The following is a 26,718-nucleotide window of genomic DNA, read 5'->3' on the forward strand; positions in this document are numbered from 1 at the left end:
GGTTCTCTCTTCCCAAATGAATCTGGCTTGTGTCAAGTTGACATAAAACTAACCAACACATAAGCAAAGGGCTCAATTGGACCGGGATTCTGGTCTCGTCAGGTTTCCTTCTGACGTGGTCCTAAAGCCAGGAGGTCACAATCCCAAAGTACCTACTATCACCTGGATATCAGCCTTTGATTATATGCCTAAAGCTGTCGATGTTAGAATGTTCCAGAAAGGTAACCATTATAAGTGGGACAGTACTCATCATAAAGGAGTAGAACTGATTGGAAACTTTGTAATTATACTGCCTCACTCTATAGCCAAAGCTGGCCTCAAATTCTTGGCAATTTTTCTGCATTAGCCTCCTAAACAACTAGAATTAGAAGCATGTTACTACTATGCCTGGCCATAGGGGTGTGTGTGTGCTGTTCTAATTCTGAGTGTAGACTAGAGAGTATGTCTGTCCTTGGTTAAAGTCACAGATGTACCTGTTTCCAGCACTGAGGTAGGCTTTTCCTATTCTCAGCTGGACTGTCAGAGCAGGCGGCACCAGAAACTGATTATAGACGAGATTGGAGGCGGGATTCACTGAGCCAGGATTCCTGGTATTCCAGAGCTCATCATCTAGTGTTAGAGACCAGCTGTGGAGCAGCAATCAGGGATAGATGCCCAGAGTGTGATACTAGGGATGTGAGGAACTTCAACAGTTGGAAGGAAAAAGGTTTTAGAGAAAGACATATCTAAGCCACAGCTTAATGGGCAGGAGCTAACCATATGCCTTTCTCACAGAAACAGAAAAGTAACTAAAACAGTATCTAAGGGAGGTGCCAACAAGTGCTAGTACCAACAGTGTAGTAGGCAGTTAGCCTGGAAACCAGGTGCTTCTAAAGATAGCATCTCCAAGAACGCCAGGGTGCAAATGCCAGTGTCCATTCTGAAAAGAGATAGGATTGGTGAGCAGAGAACAGAATGGCTGTCTTAGAATAGAATCTTTGGGCTGGTTGGTAGTGGCACACGCCTTTAATCCCAGCACTTGGGAGGCTGGCAGATCTCTGTGAATTCAAGGTCAACCTGGTCTACAAGAGCTAGTGCTAGGACAGGCTCCAAAGCTACAGAGAAACCCTGTCTCAAAAAACCAAAAAAGAAGAGAGAGAATCTCAATGTCCCACCATTATGGAGGTTGGGCTGGGAGCAGAGTATTGATTGGTGAGGAACAGATGATGTAGAGCCTGAAGCCTCAGCTGAGCATTGTGAAGGGTAGGAAAAGGCCTATGTGTTCCTAGTGCCCGTCTCTGGTTCCCACACTGTGTCCTGCTGCTAAGGTGGACTTGCTTTGCTTCTGTTGGCATCTTTCCCAATTTGCATAGTATTAATCTCTTAATATCTTATTCTGAGAAATGAGGATGACTGATTGCTCATACTCAGTACCCACGTTTTCTAGCTCTCCCAACAGTGTCAGTTATTGCAGCTTGTGTGGGTTGTTTTGAGTGAACAGAGCCTTCCACAGTTCCTCTGCTCACCAATCCTGTCTCTTTTCAGAATGGACACTATTTGGGCCCTGGCATTCTTGGAGACTCTGTCCAGGCTAGCTGCCTACTGCACTGTTGATACTAACACACGTTAGCACTTCCCATGGATATTGTTTTAATTATTTTTCTCAAGGCAATTAATAGAAGACTTCGTTAATATTAATAGAAGTTGGGGCTTACAGTTCATAGGGTTAGAGCCCAAAGTGGGGAACAGGGTAGTAGGCAGGTAGGCATGGGACTGGAGCAGTAGCTGAGAGCTCACCTTTTGAAATATAACCATGAGGCAGAGAAAGACACTGGGTAATGATAGACGTCTTTTGAAATTTCAAAGCCTGCTCCCAGTAACGCATTTCTTCCACTGAGGACACACCTCCTAATCCTTCCCTAACAGTTCTACCAACTGGAGAACAAGTATTCAAATATATGATCCATTCTCTTTCAACAACATATTTTAAGGGCATTACTTGACAACCCAAATGAGAGCTCAGTGAGGGAAGCTGCTCAGGTCCTTGGCCGTTTGTACCCTTTTTTTCTTTACCTTCAAGTCAGTAAGGTCTGTAGTTCTCAGTGCACAAAACATTGCTTTGTAGACTATGGAAATTGGTCAAAACAAGATGGCCAGCTCCCTACATTCAAATTGCATAAGAAGAATCAAATTACCTGTTTGGATTCTGCTGCCATGAGCTTTTAATTACACAGGAAAGCTGAAGTTATATATGTCATTCTGCTTTGTGCTTAATATTTCAAAATGTTACGGACATGTCTTTCATCAGTTTTCCTCTGTGGTATAACAAATGGACACTAACTTAGCTAGGAACAGAATGTTTATTGTTTGTGTTTCCATGGATCAACTGGGTCTTTCTCTTTTCTCTCTTCTCTTGCCTCTCTCTCTCTTCTCTTTCCTCTCTCTCTTTTCTTTTCTCTCTCTCCTCTCCTCTCTCTCTCCTGGTTTTTCAAGACAGGGTTTCTCTGTGTAGCCCTGGGTATTCTAGAACTTGTTTTGTATGCCAGGCTAGTCTTGAACTCAGAGGTCCTTCTCTGCTTTCCAAGTACTATGATTAAAGGTGTGCTCCACCACCGCCTGGCTTCAACTGGCTTCTCTTATTCAGGTATCACTAAGTAGTTTCACGGTGTCAGACAGGCTATGCTTTCTTTCTGAACTTCAATCCTCTTCCAAGCCCCATCTCTGCCAGCATGAAGCCCTGTTTACTAGCTGATTGTTAACAGATCATTCTTAGCTACTGGTGTTAGCCCTCCCTTGGGAGTGCATGAAAATGCTTACCTGTGTCCTACCAGGTAGAGACAGAAGGATCACAAGTTTGGAGTCATCTTCATCTACATAGTCGGTTTGGGATACATGAGACCCTTTCTCACTGTCTCAAAAAAAAAAAAAAAAAAAGAACAATAGGAGTTGGTGGATTAGAGTGCTTGCCACCAAGCCCTATAACTTACCCTCATCTTGCCGAATAAGTAAACAGTTTCTCTCTCCTTCCTTCCTTCCTTCCTTCCTTCCTTCCTTCCTTCCTTCCTTCCTTCCTTCCTTCCTTCCTTCCTAAAATCTTTTTAAAAGAGCTCACCTGGTAGGATTTCAACCAGCCAAAGATAGTTCTTTTTTGTGGATTGGCAGCAGGGCGTGGAGAAGGGCAGCCTAGTACCTCTGCTAACCCACCCACCTACTCACAAGGAACTGAAGCGCACGCCCTTAATCGCAGCACTTGGGTGGCAGAGGTAGGCAGATCTCAGTTTGAGGCCAGCCTGGTCTTCAGCCAAGACAGTCAAACACAGAGAAACCCTGTCTCAAAAACAAAACAAACAAACAAAAGGAACCAAATTTTGAGGCCTAGTGAGAATCTGCTTCTCTGGTCCCTGTGATTTATGTGTTTAGTAGTTCACAGAGGGATGTTGCTAGCTTTGTATTGAATGCATGGTCAATGTTCCACTGGCTAGGCCTCTGCCTCATTCATACTGCTGTAAAATTGACCACATCTTTTATAGCCATTGACCCAGTTAGGATCTTCTGGCAGTATTCTACAAGGAAGGAGGAGAAGCCCAAGAAGGAGGTCTCATCTGATTGCAGATATTTGTTGTCCTTGTGTTGAAAGACTTGTGCAGCCATGCAAGGGTTATTGTTCCAAGGTGGCATTCTTAGAGGTTTAGTCAGTAGTTTGTCATGTGGTGTGTTCACCCCAAGTCCCCCAAAACTAAGAACTGAGGACTAAACCCAGGACCTTGCACTTGCTAGGCAAGTGCTCTAATGCTGAGTTAAATCCCCATCCCCTGGTGGCTTAGTTGCTAGCTCCATCTTCTCTGAAGCCTGTGCTAAGTCCTGACACCTAACTTCTTGGATGCTCTGTCTTTATTCTGAGGCTCAGGTGTTAGAACTTAAGTGTAATTACTTAGCCAGTATCTCTGTCCCCTTAGCTCAGAGCAGCTTTTGTCAAAGAGGCTTTGGGTGAGGAGACATGGTTAGCTTAACTATTCAGAGTGGGCACTTTGTAGAGTGTGGCCTTGCAGGTAGATGGGAGGCATGTCCTGAAAGGAGCTGGGATTCTGACGAGAGGCTGGTTTCCTGAGCACATCTTGGGTCTGCTCAAGGCCAGTCCTTAAGTATGCACTCGTACCTATACTTACTGAAAGTTTAATATTTCTCTTCACCCAAGGTTCTGAAGATTCAGAAGATGGCGTAGAAATGGCAGCGGCAGCAGTGGAGACTCAAAGGAAGCTTGAAGCTAGCAGTGCACCCAATTCTGATGATGATGCAGAGAGCTGCCCCATTTGCCTCAATGCATTCAGAGACCAGGCTGTGGGCACCCCAGAGACATGTGCCCACTATTTCTGCTTGGACTGCATCATTGAGTGGTCCAGGGTGAGCTGGCTTTACACTGTGCTACTACTACCTATAATAAGTAGGCCTGGGCTACTCCTACCTGTAATGACTAGGCCTGATTCTCTACAGTAAAGCTGAACATAGGACTGAGTCCTAGGCCCTCAGCGCTGTCTGGGAAGGCTTACTCTTGGGATATGTCTATGGACGACAGGGCTCCTGAGAGGAGGACTCTGAATTTTCTGAAGATCAGGATACAAATCCTGAGGCCACCTCACATAGTGTGAAACAACCTCTTTAGATACTAAAATACTACGTGTGATTACTCAGTTCTGACAGTCAGTAATGAAGAGACAAAATTGTGTCAGCTGCCTATCTCCCCCATGAACTTTCAGGAGCATTGCCTGACTCTTCTCCCACTGGTAAAGAGCTATATGTATGCATAGGTATGTGGTGTGTGCCTGTACTTAAATGTAGTTGCTAGAGGATGCCATGTATTCTGCTCTGTCACTTTCTATCTTATTCCTTTTTTGTTTTGTTTTGTTTTTCGAGACAGGGTTTCTCTGTAGCTTTGGAGCCTGTCCTGGAACTAGCTCCTTGAACTCAGAGATCCGCCTGCCTCTGCCTCCCTAGTGCTGAGATTAAAGGTGTGCGCTGCCACCACCGCCCAGCTTATCTTATTCCTTTTGAGACAGGATGTATTACTGAAGTTAGAGCTAGATCAGCAGCCAGTAAGCCCCAGTTCTCTCATACTCCATGGAACCAATAAGAGGAATTTTTAATTTTTTTTGAAACATACTCTGTAGATCAGGCTGGTCTCAAATTCACAATCCTTCTGCCTCCCAAATGCTGGATAATGGGTAGGTGCTCTAACATTTAGCTTGAAATTGCTGATTGTTAAATTCTTTATTTGGAGATAGTAATGATAAGTGAAGGTGATTCTGCAATATTCTGATGTAATCTTTATTTCTTTACAGAATGCCAACTCCTGCCCGGTTGACCGAACAATATTTAAATGTATTTGTATTCGAGCCCAGTTTAATGGTAAAATCTTAAAGAAGGTAAGTATTGTTACTGCCTACTCCTGCTTGTGTCCTCGTAGGAAGGAACATGATTTTAAATGGTGATTTGCTTTTCTCAGTGGGGAGGCTGTCAGTTTAATTAAGCTTTAAAAGGAGTAACTGAAGCACACATTTTGGCCCTGAGCTTTGCTCAAGGCTAGTAGGGCTGTCCATATTTTCTGGGGCACAGGCGTCATGGTGGAGATGTTAAAGTTTCTGGGCTTCTATTCCTCACCCCCTCTTATTACAGAGCTTCTGTTGGCCTGTCTCCTTATGAGTTAAAGTCATGGTATTACACTAGGATAGGTCAAAGACCCATGGGAGCTAAAATGTAGAACGTACTGTACAGATAGAAAGAGAGGTGTTTCCTCCTCTCTCACAGAAAGCCTTGGCATATTTATTATTTACTGTCCTCTTCTATCCCCCCCTTCTCTATCCTTTCCTTCTTTCTTCCTTCCCTCCCTTTCTTTTTCTTGTCTCTCTTTCTCTTTCCTTTCTGTCCCTCCCCTTTTTTTTCTCTCTTCTTTCTTCTTCCCTCTCTTCCTCCTTTCATCCTTTACGTGGATCTCTGTAACCCTGGCTGTCCTGGAACTCATTATGTAGACCAAACTGACCTCAAACTCAGATTCGCCTGCCTCTCTCCCAAGTGCTGGCGTCAAAAACGTGTGTCTGGCCCTTCGCGGAGCTCTTTTATCTGCCCTGCAATGGAGAGAAAACAAGTCACCATATGTCTTAGGGTTTCTGTTGCTGTGACAAAATATGACCAAAACACAAGTTGGGGAAGAAAAGCTTTCTTTGGCTTATACTTCCACATCACTGTTCATTATTGAAGGAGGTCAGGATAGGAACTCAAACAGGTGGGAACCTGGAAGCAGAAGCTGATGCAGAGGCCATGGAGGAGTGCTGCCTACTGACTTGTTTTTCATGGCTTGCTCAGACTGTTTTCTTATAGAACCCAGGACCACTAACCCAGGGGTGGCACACTACCTACTACAGTGGGTTGGCAAGAAGATGCCATCCAGTCTTTGCTCATAGGCCTATCTGGTAGGGATATTTTCTCAGTTGAGATTTTCTTTTCTAAAATGATGCCATCTTAAGTCAAGTTGCCATAAAACTAGCCAGCTTAGAGCCCAAGTAGATCTTGTACCAGTGGTTTTACTCTACATTAGGAACATGTTGTCCTTTGAATTGACCACTCAGATTCTGAGGGTACAACATTCAGTGACCAGCAGTTCTGTCTTCAGATTCCAGTGGAGAACACTAGAGCCTGTGAGGATGAAGAGGCTGATGAGGAAGACCCCACCTTTTGTGAGGTGTGTGGCAGGAGTGACCGTGAGGACCGACTTCTGCTCTGTGATGGCTGTGATGCTGGGTAAGGGCGATGGTGCCTTCTACCTGCCTTGTAGGCTATTAAATTGGTCAGAAGAGCAGGGTGGAAAGTACTGAGGGTTCCACTGTGGTGTAGAGTTCTAGTAGGTCACTGGCTCTTCAGTGGTGACCCTGATACCTCTCATGACTCTTGTATCTATACCTCCTTGAGGCTGCTCAAAGGCCATACAGGATATCAAAACCAAAGAAAAGAAAGACAGGAGAGTGGGCTTGCCTTAGGAGAGAGGGCAGGCAGGCTAAAGGGTTGCTTTGGGGACTGCCTCATCTTGCATTTTTTTTTACTATTATTATTCTTTTCTGTGGTATCTGTGGAAGCCACAGGTATTGGATCACCCTGGAGCTGGAATTATAATAGATGGGTGTAAGTTGCCTGAAGTGGGAGTCTTGTACCCTGCAAGAGCAATATATGGTTTTGCTAAGTTCTCTCTCCATCCTCCTTTTCTGTATACTTGAAGTCGCTCTGTCATTCACAGCACAGTAGGAGAGTCAAGGATATCTACTGAGCCACCTCTCCAGCCCCAGCACTGTACCTCTTGTTCCCATAGGTACCACATGGAGTGTTTGAACCCTCCTCTACTGTGTGCTTATGACCCTGTCTTCTGGGGCCCTGCTGGTGTTCTTTTTTTTTTTTTTTTTTTTAAAGATTTATGTATTTATTATGTATACAACATTCTGCCTCGATGTATGCCCACACGCCAGAGGAGGGCGCCAGATCTCAGTACAGATGGCTGTGAGCCACCATGTGGTTGCTGGGAATTGAACTCAGGACCTCTGGAAGAGCAGCCAGTGCTCTTAACCTCTGAGCCATCTCTCCAGCCCCCCCCCCCCCCTGCTGGTGTTCCTTGTTCGCTATTTGATCTCTTTGAGTTAAGATGGAACTGGCCTCCTCAGATCTTGCTGGATCTTTGGCTGTTGGTTAAAAAGGGTTTTCTGCTATAAAATCGTGACCAAGAGTTAATAGAAAGAATACTCTTCCCCAATGATGAGGCTGGTCAATCTGAACATTCCCTAGGGCAGGAAATAGCAGTGCCAAGGTTTCTGCAAGAGGCTTTCTACCATCCAGGCTGGAAGCTGGGGGCTGTTTTCTGAGCTTGCCTTCAACTCTGTTTTCATGGAAGTTCTGTGCTGTCATTTGCACTGACTCCACTGGCTGTGCCTGCGTGTGTGGTGTTTACCACAGGAACTGAGTTACAGCATCTCAAAGCATGAAGGCACAGGGAGCTCCTGCTCCCTCCCATGCCTGTGGAAATGTGGATGGTGCACCGGATACTTCACAGCAGTACTTGGGCCTTCCTGCCCCACATTGCTGACACACCGTGGACTTGGTCTCCCTCCTTCAGTGCTGGTGCTCCATGCACTTGATGTCCCTCCTTCTGGAATTGTTTGAATGCATGTTTTGCTACAACTTCCTGAATGTCTCTGCCTTACTGAGTGTAACTCTTCGAGAGTCCTGCAAGCATCTACAGCCTCTTCCCTCTTAGTTTTTGTATTTATTTATTTAGTTTGAGACAAGGTCCGACTATATAGCTGTGGCTGGCCTGGAATTGGCTATGTAAACCGGGTTTGCCTGCCTCTGCCTTTGAGTCCTGGAATTAAAAGCATCTTGACTGGCTTGTTTTATTTATGAGAATACTCTTCTTGTTGCCCAGATCAGGTTCCAACTACTATACTAAGCTAGAACCTTCCATGCTGACTTTTTTTTTTTCCCCCTGGTTTTTTGAGACTGGGTTTCTCTGTAGCTTTGGAGCCTGTCCTGGAACTAGCTCTTGTAGACTGGGCTGACCTCACAGAGATCCACCTGCCTCTGCCTCCTGAGTGCTGGGATTAAAGGCTCCTGGCCCACACCAGCTCTAGTGCTGAGATTATAAATGTGCACTCCCACACCTAGCTCTATTAACTTTTTTTTTTTGAGATAGGAATTTAAACTGGCCATAAACTGCAGGCCAGGTTGTGCAACAGTTCTCTTCTCTGCTGCAGGAACAGTAGATGTGAAGTACTGTGCCTGAGTCTGTTCATTCTGTAAATCTATTTGTTTCTAGTCACAGTAACTTTAATCAGGAGTTTCTGGGGATTTTTCTATCTTCATTAAGATTTTTTTTTTTTAACAAGAGTTATCCTTGTAAATCTCATTGATTTATATATTTCACTTAACATATACAACAGTATAAGCATTAAAGTCGTGTTAGATCTAAAATTAACACACATTAGTAATTCTCATACTTCGAAGCACCTAAATACTATTGACTTTTTTTTTTTGTTTTTTGTTTGTTTGTTTGTTTTGTTTTTCGAGACAGGGTTTCTCTGTAGCTTTGGAGCCTGTCCTGGAACTAGCTCTTGTACACCAGGTTGGCCTTGAACTCACAGAGATCTGCCTGCCTCTAAGTTCTCTGTATCTTAATAGTTGAGTTTCAGTTCACAAGTCTAAAATTTCTCATTCATTTTGACATGGAATCAGAAGGCTTTCTACAAGTGCTTTGGTTTATGAGCATGTGTGTATTCTTTGATACTTTGCAAAATAAAGATTTTTTTTTTGTTTTTTGAGGCAGAGTTTCTTTGTGTAGCCCTGACTGTCCTGAAAGTCATTCTGAAGACCAGGTTGAACTCGAACTCAGAGATCTAAATATCTACCTAAATATCTGGTGGTCTTTTTTTTTTTTTAAATATTTGTTTATTATGTATATAATATTCTTTCTACGTGTATGTCTGCAGGCCAGAAGAGGGCACCAGATCTCATTACAGATGGTTGTGAGCCACCATGTGGTTGGTGGGAATCAAACTCAGGACCTTTGGAAGAGCAGGCAATGCTCTTAACCGCTGAGCCATCTCTCCAGCCCCATAAAGATTGTTTTTGAGTTTAAAGAATTATGGCTCACTTTAAAGGTCCGTGTTCACAGGGAGACAGGAGAAAGTGGGGGAAGATCTTAGGATACAACTTACTTGGGTTTCCTTATGCCTTTTCAGGCTTTGTGTTTTTATATGATGTATTCTGGAGAAGTAGGCCACCTACCTCTCTTATGTGTGATACCCCAGTGAGTGTCACATGCGTGACTATTCCTTGTGGAGTTGGGTTTTCTCTGGTTCAGTCCTGTGGTCATGACAGGGCAGTTACGTCAAATTGAATTCATGGTTGGAATTTCAGAAAACAGCTTGGATTGGCTTGTGCATCCGTGCTTACTTCAGGGCCACTTGTATATTCTGCTGTTGAAATAGGAGCGGCGGGGCTGTGTCCCCAGCACCCCGGCCGCCTGCTAGCTTATGCCCGAAATAACAACACACAAACTGTATTCATTTAAAGACTGCTTGGCCCATTTCTATCTAGCCTCTTCTAGGCTAATTCTCGCACCTGGACTAGCCCATTTCTAATAATCTGTGTAAGCACCCCAAGGTGCGCTTACCGGGAAGATTCTAGCCTACGTCCATCCTGGGTCTGAGCTGCCTGGGAGAGCGGAGCTGGCGTCTCTGCTCCAGAGAGCAGAGCTGTCCAGTCACCCAGGAGAGCTGAGCATGCCCTCTCTGCTCCAGAGAGCAGAGCTGTTGGGTCTGTCTGAGGAGTCTTACCTCACTTCCTCTTCCTCCTGTTTACTCCTCCCACCTATGTTTTAACCTATCAGGGCAAGCAGTTTCTTTATTTAATTAACCAATGAAATCAACAGATTGATATATGACACTCCCACATCATTCTGCTATGTAGAAAAGTAAAAGGTTAGGACTAAGAGTTGGTTTAGGCCTTAAGAGTGCTTATTCCTCTTGCAGAGGACCTGCGTTTGCTTCCCAGGTTTATAATCACCTGTGTAGTTTATAACCACCCATAACTCCTAGGCATTTTGTACATAATATAAATCTTAAAAAAAAAGAAAACATTTTTTTTAAAAGGAAAGAAAGATAGAAGGTGCCAGCACAGCACTCCCCAAAGTTTATTTATAGAAACTTGATGGAAACAATTTAAGAAAGACCTGAAGCCAGGCGTGGTGGCTCACACCTTTAATCACACACTCTGAGTTTTAGAACAGCCAGGGCTACATAGTATGATCCTGTCTGAAAAAAAATCAAAGGACAGGGACAGAGAAAAGCATAGGATGAGGTAGAGGTAGGAGGGCTTCTTAGGGTGCCGTCTTGAAAAACCTGTAGCTTAGCTCTTGGAAGCCCTCCATGCCTTGTCCTTAAGGGTTCCCTCCCCCCAAAGGTTTATTTATTTATTATGTGTACAATGTTCTGCCTGCATGTATGCCTGCAGGCCAGAAGAGGGCACCAAATCACATTATAGATGTTTGTGAGCCACCATGTGGTTGCTGGGAATTGAACTCAGGACCTCTGAAAAAGCAGCCAGTGTTCTTAACCTCTGAGCTACCTCTCCAACCCCAGCACTGTACCTCTTGTTCCCATAGGTACCACATGGAGTGTTTGGACCCTCCTCTCCAGGAGGTACCTGTGGATGAATGGTTCTGCCCAGAGTGTGCGGCCCCTGGTGTTGCTCCTACTCATGGTAATGTGCTATCCTTTATTTGGGTCTCTCTTATTGTCAGTTTTAGAGAAGGACCGTGGAGAAAATCTGGACTTGTTATAAAGAGAACCTCCATCAGGGAGAGGGCTTTCTGTGGACCCATAGGTAGGAGCTTTGGAGGCCATGGCAGGTTGTCTTTTTATTTTATTTTTTACTGATTTTGTGGGGGTTTGTTTTATTTTGTTTTATTTTTTCTTTGTATTTTAAAGTATTGTTTGTTTGTTTTGTTGTTATTTGGTTTAGTTTTGTTTTAAGACAGAGTCTTTCTGTATAGCTGTGACTGCCCTGGAACTTTATTCTGTAGACCAGGCTGGCCTTGAACTCTCAAAGATCCTCCTGCTTCTGCCTCCTAAATGCTGGGATTAACAGATTGTTAACTGGGGGCTTTCAGTTCTAAAGGTCTGTGAGGGAAAGCCTACACATGACCCAGAAGCCTGTGACTCTCTTCCAAGATGCAGCTCCTGTGAGTGATGAGGAGGTCTCCCTGCTACTGGCTGACGTAGTGCCTACTACCAGCAGGCTTCGGCCTCGAGTAGTCAGGACCCGGGCCATCGCTAGGACACGGCAGAGTGAGAGAGTGAGGGCAACTGTGAACCGGAACCGGATCTCCTCTGCCAGAAGGATCCAGGTAGGTGGCTGGCACTAGGCTGGGGCAATGCAGAGTGGTCTCTGGACTTGGGAACTGGACTGAAGAGGTTCCGCTGGCAAAGAGCCCATAGCATTCTCATGCCAGGCCTAGCATTCATGCACTCAGTCTGCCAAGAAAGCAGGTGAGTGTATTGAAGACACTGTACTTCACCTATGTGCCAGCAGGACCAGGAACTGCCTTATTAGAGGCTTTGATGGATGGGATGATGATTTGGGGAAATTTATTGTAGTGTGAAAAAGGCCAATCACTGGCTCTTCCTCATGTCTGGCTCCTGGCGCTCAATGTTAGATGTCTGTGGCCTCATTTCTGGGTACTGAGGAAGCTTATAAGTTCCATCTATGGGCCAGGTGGTAGTGGCACACGCCTTTAATCCCAGCACTCGGGAGGCAAAGGCAGGTGAATCCCTGTGAGTTCGAGGCCAGCCTGGTCTACAAGAGCTAGTTCCAGGACAGCTAGGAATGTTACACAGGGAAACCCTGTCTCGAAAAATCAAAAAAAAAAAAAAAAAAAAGTTCTTTCTATGAAGTCATATTCCCGTGGTCAGTATAGTGATATCATGGTCCAAGTTCTAAATGGGTTGCAGGACTGGGAACTATCTCCTGTCCCATGCCCTGACTCTGTAATCTCTACTTTTGCACTTAAGTCTCAGCTCATGCTTGCCGTTCCTCTTTTGCTTTGTGCTCTAGATGCAGGGCAGTGTTGGGGGCTGCTATTTCTCACTCACCTCTTTTTTTTCTATCTGCTGGCGCTTTGCCTGTTCCCTGCTAGGCGCTCATCACCATATACCTGCCTCATTTGGGGCTCTCCTCTTAGATCATACCTGCCTCCTTTCTTCTTCCTGCGTGGACCTTCATTTGCTCCTCGATAGCGGCTGAATGCCCTAGTCCATTCTTGCCCTGACTTTTTCCCTCCTAGAAACTCTTCTAGGAACTACTGTCATTGTGACCGTGCTGTCCATTCTTGGCAGGAGTGGAGGGAGGTGGTTTAAGTGCCAATCTGTTCTGCCTCTCTGCTCAGTTTGAGCCACAGTCAGGGACTGAGAGGGAGTCTGCACTGACACTGTCTACTCACATGGCCCGGCTCAGTGTCCCATCCATGGAAAGGGTGGTCATCCACTGAGTGGCACTGTCCCTTGTATGCAGCATGTGCCAAGGTACCTCATGTCTTCTCTGCTGGATGAAACTATCGAGGCTGTCGCCACTGGTCTGAGCACTGCTGTATACCAGCGTCCCTTGACACCTCGTGTGCCTGCAAAACGGAAAAGGAAGGCAGGTAAGCTGGCATGATGGGCTTGCCTTCACCATCAGCTCTGTTCTGGGATCCAGTTGTGTGGTCATTTCTGATTGGTCCTGTAACTTTCTCAACCAAAAGTACAGCACACCTGTCACATATGTGGGTTCCATGCTGACAAGACCATCTAGACTTAGCTAGAGAACACTAGGGAAGAAGAAGCACATCTGGACTGATGGGGACAGATGTGCTAATGTTAATCCCTGATTGAAGTTATATTTAGTGTTGACATGGCTTTTGCATTTTCCTAAACCTACATGTACCTGGAGCTAGTATAAACTGTAAGCAAACATTGTGGCACATTACAGAGGAGACCTAGAACCCTGACACCACCTCTGCATCCTGATCTTACCGTACTGACCTGACCCTCTGTTTCTGTATATTGTTTGATGCTCCTAGTGGGTGCAACTCAGTGTGTACTTAGGGATTTAGGGATTTCTGCCTCACTAGGTGGGCCATAATTAATCTTGTAGCCTCCTAAAAATATACTTTATTGGGTTGGCAAAATGGCTCAGCAGGTAAAGGTGCTTGCTGCCAAGCCCAACGACACAAGCAGGTTCCTGGAATCTACCTGATGGAAAGAGAACTAGAACGTACAGTTGTTCTTGATAGGCTATGTGTATGGTACACACACACATAAATAAAGTTTAATTAAATTTACTTTCTTGACATCGGTGCACAGGAAAGTGAATGCACCCACTCCCACTCTTAAGTGCATGGTTACAGGTTTGACAAATGATGTCCTTGCCAGAGTATAGGACACTTGGAAGAGAACATGCCCTCCCACTCCACCCAGCACTTGTGGTGTCATTCTCATCATTGGCCATCAGTCTGGGTTCTCACAGGATTCAGCCGAAGTCTCTGGGCTTGTTTTGTTTGCTTGCACAGAGCCTTTAATGTGTGTCTTTTCATTACCAGAGAGTGTTAAATGTGCCAGTTTGTTTACTTTTTTGTTTTGTTTTTCAAGACAGGCTTTCTCTGTGTAACAACCCTACCTGTCTTGGAGCTTGCATATATTTTTTTAAAGATTTATTTATTTATATATACAATATTCTGCCTGCATCTCATTCATTACAGATGGTTGTAAGCCACCATGTGGTTGCTGGGAATTGAACTCAGGACCTCTGGAAGAGCAGTCAGTGCTCTTATCCTCTGAGCCACCTCTCCAGCCCTGGAGGTTGCATTTTAAACCAGGCTGACCTCAGACTCACACAGATCTGGCTGCCTCTGCCTCCCTAGTGCTGGAATTAAAAGTGTGCCCCACCATACCTGGCTCAGTTTGCTTCCTTCTAACTTGTTGTTGGTCTTATTTTGGTTATATCTAATTTAGGCGACCTAAGGAGAAACCTATATCTGGGTATCATGCTGTTTATTTTAAAGACATTATCTTGCTGGGCGATGGTGGCGCACGCCTTTAATCCCAGCACTCGGGAGGCAGAGACAGGTGGATCTCTGTGAGTTCGAGACCAGCCTGGTCTACAAGAGCTAGTTCCAGGACAGGCTCCAAAGCCACAGAGAAACCCTGTCTCAAAAAACCAAAAAAAAAAAAAAAAAAGAATAAAGTTGCTGGAAACTTCATGCATGCAGGTAATTTTGTGAACAGATGTTTTCCTTTTTTTCCTGGTAGTATGGAAGAGTGAAGAGATTAGATCGCCTGCTTGATCCTATGTTTAACTTTAGAAAAAAAAAATACCAAACTTTCCAACTCAAAATAGTATCTCTTATGTATATTTGAAAGACCTAGTTACTCTGCATATTATAAATGCATTCTCAGCAGCATTCAAGTTGGGTTTCAGTTTTGCTCACCAGAGGGTGTGTGGGTGTGTGTGTATGTGTATGTGTGTGTTTGCCTGTTTGCCTGTCCGTCTTTAGAATCCTCTTCAGGAAGCCCCTCCTTTCATCAAGAGCAGAGCTTAGAATCCGGAGTTGTCTCTGTGTTCTGAGCAAGTAGCTGGTCATTGTCTAGGTCAGTGACATGGCTCTTCTTAAGGTCTCCCACCTGCAGCTGAGGTTGGTGGTCAGGCTTTCACTTCTGTGTTACACATCTGTGTCTCCTGCTTGTCATATCACATCCTGCTTCTTGGCCCTGATTGCTAACTCATTTGCTTCATCAAATTATGTAGATTGTGACGAACATTTGATTAAAGGTAGGAGTTTGTTTCCTCTTCAGTCCCAGTGAGGACAGTCAGGCACCCCTCCTTAAGGTTTTTTACTTTCTATGTGTATGAGTGTTTTATCTCTGTGCACCACATGCATGGCTATTGCCTACAAAGGCCAGAAAAAGGTGTTAGGTCTCTTGGAACTGGAGTTACAGTTTTGAGCCCTATGTAGGTGCTGGGAACTTAACATGGGTCCTCTGCAAAAACAACCAGCGCTTTTAACAATGAACCACCTCTTTAGCCTTGGTTGTAGTTTTATTTTTGTGAACTTGTTTCCATATCCCCCTCCCTTTCTTTTTGTAAAACAGATTCTGTCTTTATAGCTCAAGCTGGCCTTGAAACTCACAGCATAGTCTTCCTGCCTTAGCTTTTTGAGTGCTAGGATAGTTTATTTAGGGCACTTGGGGGTGGGAGGGCTTAGAGGCAGGAGCTCAAGGTCATCCTCAGCTACATTGTGAATTTGAGTCCAGCCTAGCCTACAAATGAAATTCTGTCTCTAACTAAAAATGAAAGTGCTTATTTGAATTAAGACCAAGTCATATTTGTGTTGGGCTGTGTTTGTTAGCTCCTTCTCTTTGCTCTTTACTGTCTCCTGTCTGCAGATGTCTGCAGACTGTATGCTTGAGCTTAGACACCTGTCAGGCCTGGGTAGGAGGTTTTATATTTTTGTGTTGCAAGAGCATTCTGGGTCTGTGCCTTTAATCCCAGAACGTGGGAGGCAGAGGCAGGCATATCTCTTGAGTTTGAGACTAACCTGATCTATATAGTTTGATGCTAGTCAGGGCTAACAGTCATAGCAGTGCCCTTTAATAGAAGTTAGGTGAGCCCGTTCTTCCAAGTGTCTTCCTGTAGTACTGGTGTCCCTTCCACTGTGATGCTGGGAGATAATGAGTGCAGTCCTATAAGAAGAGAGACAGTGTATGGCCCAAGTGTCTAGGCTACTTCATAAGGGTCACATGAACTAAATAACTTAATAACCACAAAGTGAGAAATAGGGGTTCACCCATACCACATATACACTTCAGGAAAAGATTGATTCCTGACCTGGACAGTGTAGGTTAGGATAGCCTGATATTTCATCACATTATTCCAAATAGTACAGTTTAAAATTTATGGATTTCTTTCTTCTTGAAGTTCCCACTTCGTATTTTTATTTACTGTTTTATTTACTGTTGACCGTGGGTTATGGGAGCCACATAAAGAGCAACCAGGGGAGAGAGGGTGCTGTATTTTCTGCTACTAGGGGTTTCTGCAGAAGATAACTAACTGCCCTGGTTCCGCTCTCACATGTAGCCGTGTAGCTTGCAGGGGCAGCAGCACCAAGCAGCCTTTCCTTAATTATCACCTCAACAATGAAGGGGCTTCTAATTGCCTGGTGTTCCCTTCACACCCTGCTGCATCCTGGTGAGTTCATCCTAGCTTATCAGAGTCAGAATGAAGAGTCACAGCAGCACCTTCGAGGGTGGGTTTAAATCCTTTTGCAATTGACTTCTGTTTTTAGAGTGTGTGTCTCCAGAAGTGTTCAGAGCACTTGTCTTCCAGTCTCTAGGGGGAGCTCTCTCCGTTTGGACCTTGAATCATGTTATACTTGGTCATGTTATACCCGTTGTTGTCTTCAGCACTTGGTTATCATGTGGGCTTTTTGTTTTTTGTTTTTGTTCCCTTTTTCTTGGATTTATATAGTTTATATGATGGTTCTTCAAGTCTGATCTACTCAGTAGTGAAAGCCCAGCCTTGCTTGCTGTTTCAATCCTCCTCCTTTCCCTCCAGGAACACATTACTTTAAGATGTCACAGGTTTATTTTTCTGGTTAAACAAGCCTAGCCAGGGGCACACACCTTTAATCCCATCACTCGGGAGGCAGAGGCAGGTGGATCTCTGGGTTTAAGGCCAGCCTGGTCTACAGATCAAGTTCCAGGACAGCCAAGGCTGTTATTCAGAGAAATGCTGTCTCAAAAAAAGAAAACAAACACAAACAAAAATGATAATGGTAATGATGATAATCAAAGCAAAGCCAGTAGTTGTAGCCCAGGGTACACACAAATTGGCACCTGTCTAATTCCAGTGTTCTGCAGGTGAAGGCAGGAGGGTCAAGTGTTCAAGGTTATTTTCCACTACACAGTAAGAACATGCCTCAAAAAATGGTGGGTGAGATATCTTAGCAGATAGAGATGCTAGCTAACAAGCTTGATTTCAATTTCCAGATCCCATGTGGTGGAAAGAAAGAACCAATTCTTGCAAGTTGTCCTCTGATTTCTATAACACATACACATGCAATTAAAGGGGTGGGGTTGTGGTTTGAAGAAAAATGGCTCCCAAAAGGAGTGACATTATTAGGAGGTGTGGCCTTTTTGGAGGAAGTGTGTCACTGTGGGGGATAAGCTTTGAGGTCTCCTATGCTCAAGCTACTGCCAGTAAAACAGTCCACTTCCTGTTGCTTTCTGATCAAGCTGTAGCCAACATGATGTCTGCCTACATACCGCCATGCTCCCTGCCATGATGATAATGGACAAAGCCTCTGAAACTGTAAACTGCCACCTCAAATTTATTTCCTTTGTAAAAGTTGCTGTGGTTATAATGTCTCTTCACAGCAATAAAAACCGTAACTAAAATGGGTGCTGGGAGATGGATGAGTAAGGTTAAGAAAGGGCACTTGTTGCTCTTACAGGAGACCTGGGATTGGGTCCCAGAACCCACAGGGCTGCTCACTGCCTGTTACTCCAGTTCCAGTGGTTCAACACCCTCTTCTGAATGCCCGGGTGTTGCACCCGTGTGTGCACACGTAGACCAAGTAGATACACACATAAAATAAAAATCTTAAAAAGATTTTTAAGCAGTGCATGTGCCCACATCTTGAGAAGCTAGATAGAAGAATTGCCATGAGTTCTAAAACAGCTGCAGACTGAGATGAGCAATAAGACAAAAGTAAATAGGAGCTGGAAAGATAGCTTTGCAGTCAGGATCACTGACTGTTCCTCCAGAGAACTTGGATTCAGTTCCCAGCGCTCACAACTATCCATAACCCCACTTCCAGGGACCCTAGCACCCTCACACAGACATACATACAGATAAAACAACAATGCACTTAGAACAATAAATTAATTAAAAATCCTGCAAGAAAGAAAAAAGTCTTTAAAAATAAATAAATAAATTTAAGTTAAAAAGTAGCAAGCCAGGCATATAGTACATGTGGAACAGCATTAGGAAGATTAAGAGTTCAGGGTCGGGCTGGAGAGGTGGCTCAGCAGTTAAGAGCACTGCCTGCTCTTCAGAGGACTCAGGGTTCAAATCCCAACACTTACATGACGGCTCACAACTGTCTGTAACTCCCAATTCCAGGGGTTCTGACACCTTCACATAAAGTTAAATAAATTATTTAAAAAAATAGTTTAAGGTCATCTGTAACTACATACTGAGTTCTGTGCCAGCCTGGGTTACATAAGACTGGAGTTTGTCTCAAAAAATAAGAAAGTTAAATTGGCTGAAGAGTTGGCTCAGCTGTAGACCTGAGTTCAGTTCCCAGGACCCACATTGAGCAACCCACAGCTACCTATAACTCTAATTCCAGGGGTTCTGATGTCCACTTTAGTCCTTCAAGGTCACACACATGCAAGCACACACAAAAAAATAAACTGTGTGTTGTGTGTAAAGCTCAAGCCAGCACACAGTCCTGAGGTGCCCAGACCCTCTCCCTAGCTTCTTGGGTTCTCTGTTCCAACAGAACTCAGAGGACCTGGTCACCCTGGTCAGGAAGGGCCCTGTGGATCCTGAATCATAGACACTGAATGTTGTCTTTTTAGGGAGACGGAAGAAAGTGATGGGAAGAAAGAAAACCCGGTCCCGATCATCTGTAAAAAGTAAGAGTGGAGGTACAAGAGCCAAGAAACGGCAGCACCGTGTGAGGAAGACAAAAGGGAGGAAGCTGAAGGTGAGACTTCAGTAGTGTCCAGCTTAGCCAGTCTTGCTGCCCTATATGGCTCTGCAACAAGAAGCACCAAATGGCTGCTCTGAGGTTGTTCTGTGCTCAGAGGTGGGTGGGTATGTTAAGAGTTAGTATGGTTCCCCCTGAAACATAGAGGAGGACTAGCAGAGCTCAGGGCCAAATCACTTTGTTGTGGTCAATGACTGGTCAGATCAAAAGGCTTTCAGTCCTGTGCTAGGAGCAGGTGTAGATAGCCTGGGGAGGTATATACAGTTGTTAACCTGACATAGTCACTGTCTTTGTCCTGGAGAGTCTCCTATGTATGAGAAGCCAGTCTCCAGTGGATCCGTCTTGGGTCCTGTGTTGTCACTCAGCCCTGCGGCCATGAGACAAATTTGGTACTTAAAGACACAGGAAGCTCACACAGACAAACACACATCTTGGCCATGTGTTTCCTGTGTTTTTTTTTTTATGAATTTATGCTTGTTACCCGTAGCCTGATAAATGTTCTATAGTGTATGCTTGTATATGAAGATGTGTATAGCCAGTAGTTTGAACATCCGTCTGGAGAGTCAGAACAGATTCTTGTCGCTGTGACTAAGTATGAGCAATTTAGGTAGATACTGCTGGTCACTAGCACTCAGTTTGTGTCCTGAGGGCATGGCAATGTTAGTTTCTCCTTTCTGATTTTTAGAGAATGCTAGATTCCATTCTAAGCTCACTTTCTTCATTTGCAATTACTGTGATTCCTTTTCCCCCTAAGAGAACATCTGGGGCCATGGCCCATGGCGGAGGTATGGAGAGATTCACTGCTTGGGGAGAGATCCTAGCTGAGTGTGTTCTGTCCCACCCATACTCAGAATCTAGAGGAAGTGGCATGTGGCCCTTGATTGTCTTAGGAATAATTTACAATTGTGATAATGTTAAAAGTCCACAACCTTTCCTTACATGGCTGTTAATGCTGTTCACATGCGCGATGCCAGTCATTCATTGAAATTTTTTCTGTCACTTTGGTTTAGAATGAGATCACAGCTCGTTCTCGCATTGCACGAACTCTAGGCCTCCGCAGGCCTGTCCATGGCACCAGTATGCCATCAGTGTACAAGCCAGTGGATCCCTCTCTGGGGCTGATGAGAGCAGATATTGGAGCAGCTTCTCTGTCTCTGTTTGGAGATCCATATGAGCTGGACCCTTTTGACAGGTGACTACAGTGGTGACTGTCCCGGTGCCCCAGCTCACCCTCAGATTTGGTTAGGCTGCTTGTGAACTTATGGAGTGGTCTGCTTTGTTAGTGTCCCCTCCAGCAATGAAGAACCGTCTGCAGATCCTCCTTCCCCTCTGAGTGCCAAGAGGAGAGTGCTGTCCCGCTCGGCCCTGCAGTCGCACCAGCCTGTGGCCAGACCTGTTGCCATGGGGCTTTCTAGGTATGGGGCAGCAAGAGCATCTGGGATAGATAAGGACATTGAATTGCTTATTCTTTCTGTGTGGCTGAGCAACTCCTCTTGCTGTGATGTGCTTAAGGTTGTCTCTGAGTGCTGCATCAAAACTAGTTGTCTCTAAGCAAGCAGCACAGATCCTGGCCACACTGACCTCAGTCTCTGAGAGAAAAAAGGGACCTTGGGCAGGGCAGAGTCCTGGTCCACAGTCACAACAGGTAGAAATAATCTCTTCCCAGCTCTTACTTGTGGTAGAATGGGCAGACATACATTGTAGATGACGTCCCCATATTCCTGGTCACCTCAAGTTGGGGCTGATGGGTGGGGGTTCAGGCCAGAAGAGTACAGAGGAACCAAGCTTGCAGACCACTCTCTGGTCTGTGTTTGCAGGAGGCAGCTCCCGGCCGTGGCCCCAGAGCCCAGCGTGGAGGAGGCCCCTGTTCCTGACCTGTTGGGGAGCATCTTGTCTGATCAGAGCCTTCTGATGATGAGCAGTGCTGATGTTGTCATCCACCGAGATGGCTCTCTCAGTGCCAAGAGGGCAGGTGAGCACCCATGAACTGCTGGCCTTCCTTACAGGTTTCCTAGAAATGAATGAGTTGGACAGGCTTTCTCTCAGGCTTTGCCCTGAGTTGGGTGAGACACTGCTAACAGCATAACAGTGTGAGTTTCTGTCAGGGTCCTTCCATGTCTGAGTACATTTCCAGGACAGTTCACAGTACCCACGAAGCAGTATGGTCAAGAGTGAGCAGAGCCTCCATCTGCTGCTTCTTGTCTGGGTCACACTAGATGGGACACATCTAAACTATAGTTGTGTCTGAAAAGAGAAAAACTACATGGCATTTATGTATCCCAGAGGATGGGCAGTGATACAGCTGAGCCCATGACACTCCCGTTGTGGTGTAGCAAGAAGGGTCATTCTGTAAACAGAGCAATTTCAGTGTCACTTCTGGTCAGGCATGACAAAGCACTGAACTGCGTACAGGAGGTGGGAAGGGTTGCTATCTGACTTTTGTTTTTTAGCTCCTGTTTCTCTTCAGCGAAATTCTGTGACTCAATCCAGAGAAGAGTCCAGGCCCAGAGACAACCTGCAGCCTGGGGCACTACCCTCAGGGAGCGCATCCAGTGGACTCATGGGAGCCAGGCGACAGAGCTCAGGGCTGAGCTGTGGGGACAGAGCAGCCCTACACTGTATCCCTGACCGCACAGTGGAGACACCTGTAAAGTTGGACTCATCAGTGACCCCACGTTCAAGTCAGGCTGGGAACCTTTCAAAAGAGAGCAGGCCTACCTTGAAACAGAATAACACTCCCAGGCTTAATGGTTCCAACACACGGGCATTGCCTCTTAGTTCTGCCTCATCTAAGATGACTGTCCATTCTAACTTTCCATCTAGAAATATAGCTCTTGGGCATCCCCAGAAAACAGATCCCAGGAGACCTGATTTCTCAAAGCTACCCAGGATACCAAAGATCCACAGAGACCGCAGTGACAGCACACAGGACCAGGCCCCCGCCAGTGGGCAGACTGTGGAGCTCCCTAGCACTTGCATTAGCCGCCTGACTGGCAGGGAAGGCCCTGGGCAGCCAGGGAGAGGCCGAGCTGAGAATGAGCCCAGCAGCAGGGGTCCCCAGGAGACTGGCTCACACACAGGTGGATCTCGTCCTTCTGCCCCCAGCTCCCATGTCAGCGTAGCCACGCTAGGGCCCTCAAGAGGAAAGGGCATTGGGTCTACCTTTGAAAGCTTCAGGATCAACATCCCTGGGAACACAGCACATTGCAGCCAGATGTCCAGTCCTGGCTTCTGTAACACATTCCGGCCAGTAGATAGCAAAGTGCAAAGGAAGGAGAACCCTTCACCCCTCTTCTCTATCAAGAAGCCAAAACAACTCAAGAGTGAAATCTATGACCCCTTTGACCCCACTGGCTCAGACTCCAGCCCTCCTAGCAGCAGCCCTGAGAGCCTTGGCCAAGGCCTCTTGCCTTCTGAGATCACCAGAACTATCTCCATCAACAGCCCAAAGGCCCCAGCCTCCCAGACTGTGCGCTGTGTTACCTCCTACAGGGTAGAAAACATCTTTGAGACTGACACAGAACCTGAGCCCCAGCCCACTGGTGAGCCTGTGTCTGGCATGCTGGAGTTCCTGGACAAGGAACTTGCTGAGGGAACCTCTGATATGGAGCAAGAAGGACTCAGGGAGACGGAGCTTACAGAGATCCAGGGCTCCACAGCCCATTCTCAGCGGCCATCCCCACCAGCCCCTTGGGACGATGAGGACGGAGTGTCTTGTACACCCTTCTTTGGCTCTGAGGAACGGACAGTGACATGTGTGACTGTCGTGGAACCAGGTGTTCCACAGATGACCACGCACAGGATTGTGGAGCTCAGGGCCCCATCCCGTTCCCGCTCCACCTCCAGCTCCCGCAGCAGGAAGAAAACTAAAAAGAAGAAGGTTTCCAGAGAGCACCAGAGGACACGTTCCAGCACTCGTTCTGGTTCCAGGGACAGGACCTCACACTCAGCGTCTCCAGTGGCTGAGGAACACACCAAGAGGCACAGAGCCAAGGCTAAGAGCCGGAGGTCTTCCAGTGACCGTGCCAGCAGCCAGGACAGAGCAAAGAGGAGGAGGAGGGAAAGGGACAGGGAGCGGAGGCATGGTCCCTGGGGTCATGGCAGGTGCTGGAGGAAGTCCAGGTCTCGCTCAGGGAGTCCTGGCAGTTCTTCCTGTGAGCGCCATGAGAGTCGGAGACGGAAGAGGCGTCATTCAGGGTCTCGGTCTCGAGGCAGGGACTGTTCACCCCACAGCAGCCTGGAGAGGGACCGGAAACACAAGCATCGGGAGCGGAGCCGAGAGCGGATGGATAAGAAGGAGAGTGTGATTCGGTCTCGGGAGAGAAGGAGGAGGCGGTCTCGGTCACCCAGCCTGGAGCATAGACCACGGAGGCCACGTTCCCCAGAGAAGAAGGAGGCTGTGAGGGAGGTTTCCCCAGTCCCCATGCCACAGGAGGAACCAAGGCAAGATGGAAACCACCCTGCCAAGCCTCCAGTCTCTGAAATAAGTGTCCTGCCAGAGGCGGTTGTGGCTGACCCGAACCCTCCAGAAGTCCCTCCTGTCCTGGCAGAGCCAGTTGAGTGTGTACCTGAGGACCTAGACTATGGTGATTCTGTGGAGGCAGGCCACGTCTTTGAGGATTTTTCAAATGAAGCCATCTTCATTCAACTTGATGATATGAGCTCACCTCCTTCCCCCGAGAGTACAGACTCCTCCCCTGAGCGAGACTTCCCAGCAAATCCCACAGTGCCCCCAGTCAGCCTTCCACAGGACACTACTTTACCTACCAGCCAGAGGGAGGTTCACAGTGAAGATATCTCAAAGCCTGCACCCCAGGCATTGATCCCTTCAGACCAGTGCCTGCTCAGGCAGGACACTGTAGAGACCATTACTACAGCTCTTAGCACCTCAGGTGTGGTGCCCATGGGAAAGGACAGTCCTTTGCTAAGTGGGAGAGGATGTGAAGCAGTCAGGCCCAAGGATCCTATGGCCCAGGTGCCCCTGCTGAGGTCCAGAAACCTGGTGAAGAGAGTCACCTGGAACCTGCAGGAAGCAGAGGACAGCACCCCAGCCCTGGACAGAGTTCCAAGTGAGTTGGCCCTGCCAGTGGCTGAGCTCCTAGTGGTGGTTGTCCTTGTGGGTCAGGGGTGTGGAGCAGGCAGGGAGACAGCCACCCCAAGAGCCTCTTCTGACTCTTTGGGGCCCCCAAGTGTGTCCAGCCTCTTAGAGATAGATCTGTAGTTTGGCCTTGGTTCCCACTGCTGATTCTCTGAAAGTGTTTTGGCCAGAGTTGACCACAAGGCACCCACCTTCCTTGTCTGTTGGGTCCTCAGGGATGCCACTTGAGAGGCCACAGAGGCCCCAGGAAGGAGACTGGGATGCAGAGGACAGGGCTCTCCTAGGCGTTCAGCAGGCACCATTCTCCGACCTGCCGCCTCCCATCCACGTGCTCCAGGAGTCTGGGTTACCTGATGCAGATCCCTCTCAGGTGGGTGCTGGGCTAGAGGAGCATGGTCCTTGTGCTGGGTATTTTGGGCTGCCCTGGTTAGAGCTAAGAACTCATGGCACTGCTTCCTTTCTATACAGCCCCCTGGTGCTTCCAGGGCAGAAGGGCTACCAGCTGCTGGGACTCTACACTCAGCAGAGGGTATTCTTGCCCAGGTTTACAGCCCCAACATGCCACCACCCCTGGCTCAGCCCTCAAGCATTCTGCCCTATGCACTGGTCAGCCAGCCCTCAGTCCAGATGATCCTGCAGGGGACCCTCCCCCTAGCAGGCTGCGGTGCAGCACAGAGCCTGGCCCCAGTGCCCACTATGCCAGCCACAACCTCACAGCTAGTTATTCCAACCACCAACAACAACTTAGAAGAAAAGACTGCTACTCCCAAGTCAGCTGCGGAGAAGACCAAAAAGGAGGAGGTGAGTGCTGCCTGTCCGTCCGCAGCCTGTCTCCATCGGGCCTGATTTTAGCTATAATATCCAGGCCTTGGAGGCTTGGTCAGGGTGGTAAGAGAGCAGCGAGCCCATTACCTTTAGTGTTCTTGGGGAAAGGGACTTCCCACAAGTGTTGACTTCCCACCAAGGGGCCCAGAGGCCAGTTTTGGCCATCTTGCCGCGGGTCACACATGTCCTCACTCCTAGTACATGAAGAAGCTGCACATGCAGGAGCGGGCTGTGGAGGAGGTGAAGCTGGCTATTAAGCCTTTCTACCAGAAGAGAGAAGTGACCAAGGAGGAATACAAGGATATCCTGCGCAAAGCTGTGCAGAAGGTAGGCTGCAGGTAGACAGACACCTGCCTCTCGGACAGCCTTGAAGTTGACACCGGATAGCTAGATCTGCCTGTGACAGAAAGTTGCCGTTGGTTGTTTGCATGGACTCCTGGGTCTGTAAGTGTGGAGTCAGCCAGCTGGGCCAAGTGGCTGAAGCCTTAGATCAGCCCTGTTTCCTAGTAAGTGCGTCCTCACACAGTGTTTGCCAAAACTAAAATAACAGATGATGAATTTAAAATTCCCCAATCCAACCAGTTTCTTTGGAGGAACTAAGTCCCTGAGTGATGGGCAGATCTTTCTGTAGGAACAAGTCTCAGCTTCCTACTGACCTTTGACACATGTAGAGAAATGGCATCAGCTCTGTTTAGTTACAGGTGTGTGCATAGGGGGCGGGGGATGCATGTGCCCTTAACAAGACCAATGGCCCTGGTGGAGAGGGCCAGGGCAAGGACCCTTTGCTGGGTTAGTCTCTGATAGGCTGAGAGCATTTGGGTGATTGTGTTCTTTCTTCAGATCTGCCACAGCAAGAGTGGCGAAATCAACCCTGTGAAGGTGGCCAACCTGGTGAAGGCCTATGTGGACAAATACAGGCACATGCGCAAGCACAAGAAGACTGAGGCTGGGGAAGAGCCACCCACTCAGGGTGCTGAGACCTGAGACTGGCCACTGTGGGGAGGTGACCCCAGTAGGAAAGAAATGGCTACCAGCACTCCTGCCTCTGAGCTTCCCATGACACCTGTCTGCACCTGTCTTGCTTACAGTTGAAAACTGGACTTTTTTTATATGTATATTATAGATACACTGTTTTCATTGTGTTCTAATTTATCAAAAATGGCTTATCTTTAGAAACTTTTCTGTGTACTCAGTGCTTGGAAGGTGAAGCTTTTGGTTTCAGAAACCCTGCTGGCCAGTGGGGAACCACCTGCTAACACTCACTCATGAACCTCTCTGCCATAGCAGTTTTCTTTTTCTAGTTGCTTTTGCTTCTGCCAGGAGACAGGACATGGGGCTGTGGGTTTCAGGGACTCAGACAGACATGTTCCCACCATTCCCAGTACACCTGGCAGTGTTAGCATGCTCCCCATGCTTGTCTTAGAACGTTTGGATCCAATAAGGGGTTTGTTATAAAGATGAGTGCTGCAAAGGAGGC

The 26,718-nt window shown here is 46.8% G+C and overlaps 1 protein-coding gene across 3 annotated transcripts in view; it reads left to right on the plus strand.

Moving 5' to 3' along the window:
* Positions 1-26,378, plus strand: part of Phrf1 (PHD and ring finger domains 1) — a 31,952-nt gene extending 5,574 nt beyond the window's left edge. For all 3 annotated transcript variants that reach the window (XM_050136854.1, XM_050136855.1, XM_050136856.1), the window contains 15 exons: positions 4,175-4,380; positions 5,316-5,399; positions 6,644-6,771; positions 11,174-11,271; positions 11,742-11,917; positions 13,081-13,210; positions 19,188-19,315; positions 20,329-20,510; positions 20,602-20,733; positions 21,136-21,290; positions 21,769-24,387; positions 24,632-24,786; positions 24,885-25,217; positions 25,440-25,568; positions 26,082-26,378. In XM_050136854.1, the coding sequence (XP_049992811.1) occupies positions 4,175-4,380; positions 5,316-5,399; positions 6,644-6,771; positions 11,174-11,271; positions 11,742-11,917; positions 13,081-13,210; positions 19,188-19,315; positions 20,329-20,510; positions 20,602-20,733; positions 21,136-21,290; positions 21,769-24,387; positions 24,632-24,786; positions 24,885-25,217; positions 25,440-25,568; positions 26,082-26,225 (4,799 nt within the window). In that variant the 3' untranslated portion in view covers positions 26,226-26,378. The remainder of the gene's footprint in view (positions 1-4,174; positions 4,381-5,315; positions 5,400-6,643; positions 6,772-11,173; positions 11,272-11,741; positions 11,918-13,080; positions 13,211-19,187; positions 19,316-20,328; positions 20,511-20,601; positions 20,734-21,135; positions 21,291-21,768; positions 24,388-24,631; positions 24,787-24,884; positions 25,218-25,439; positions 25,569-26,081) is intronic.
* The last annotated feature ends 340 nt before the right edge of the window (positions 26,379-26,718 follow it).

The sequence above is a fragment of the Alexandromys fortis genome, unplaced genomic scaffold (genome assembly GCF_014885135.2).
Source record: "Alexandromys fortis isolate MF-2015 unplaced genomic scaffold, M_Fortis_MF-2015_v1.1 scaffold_3, whole genome shotgun sequence".
Taxonomy (NCBI): Eukaryota; Metazoa; Chordata; class Mammalia; order Rodentia; family Cricetidae; genus Alexandromys; species Alexandromys fortis.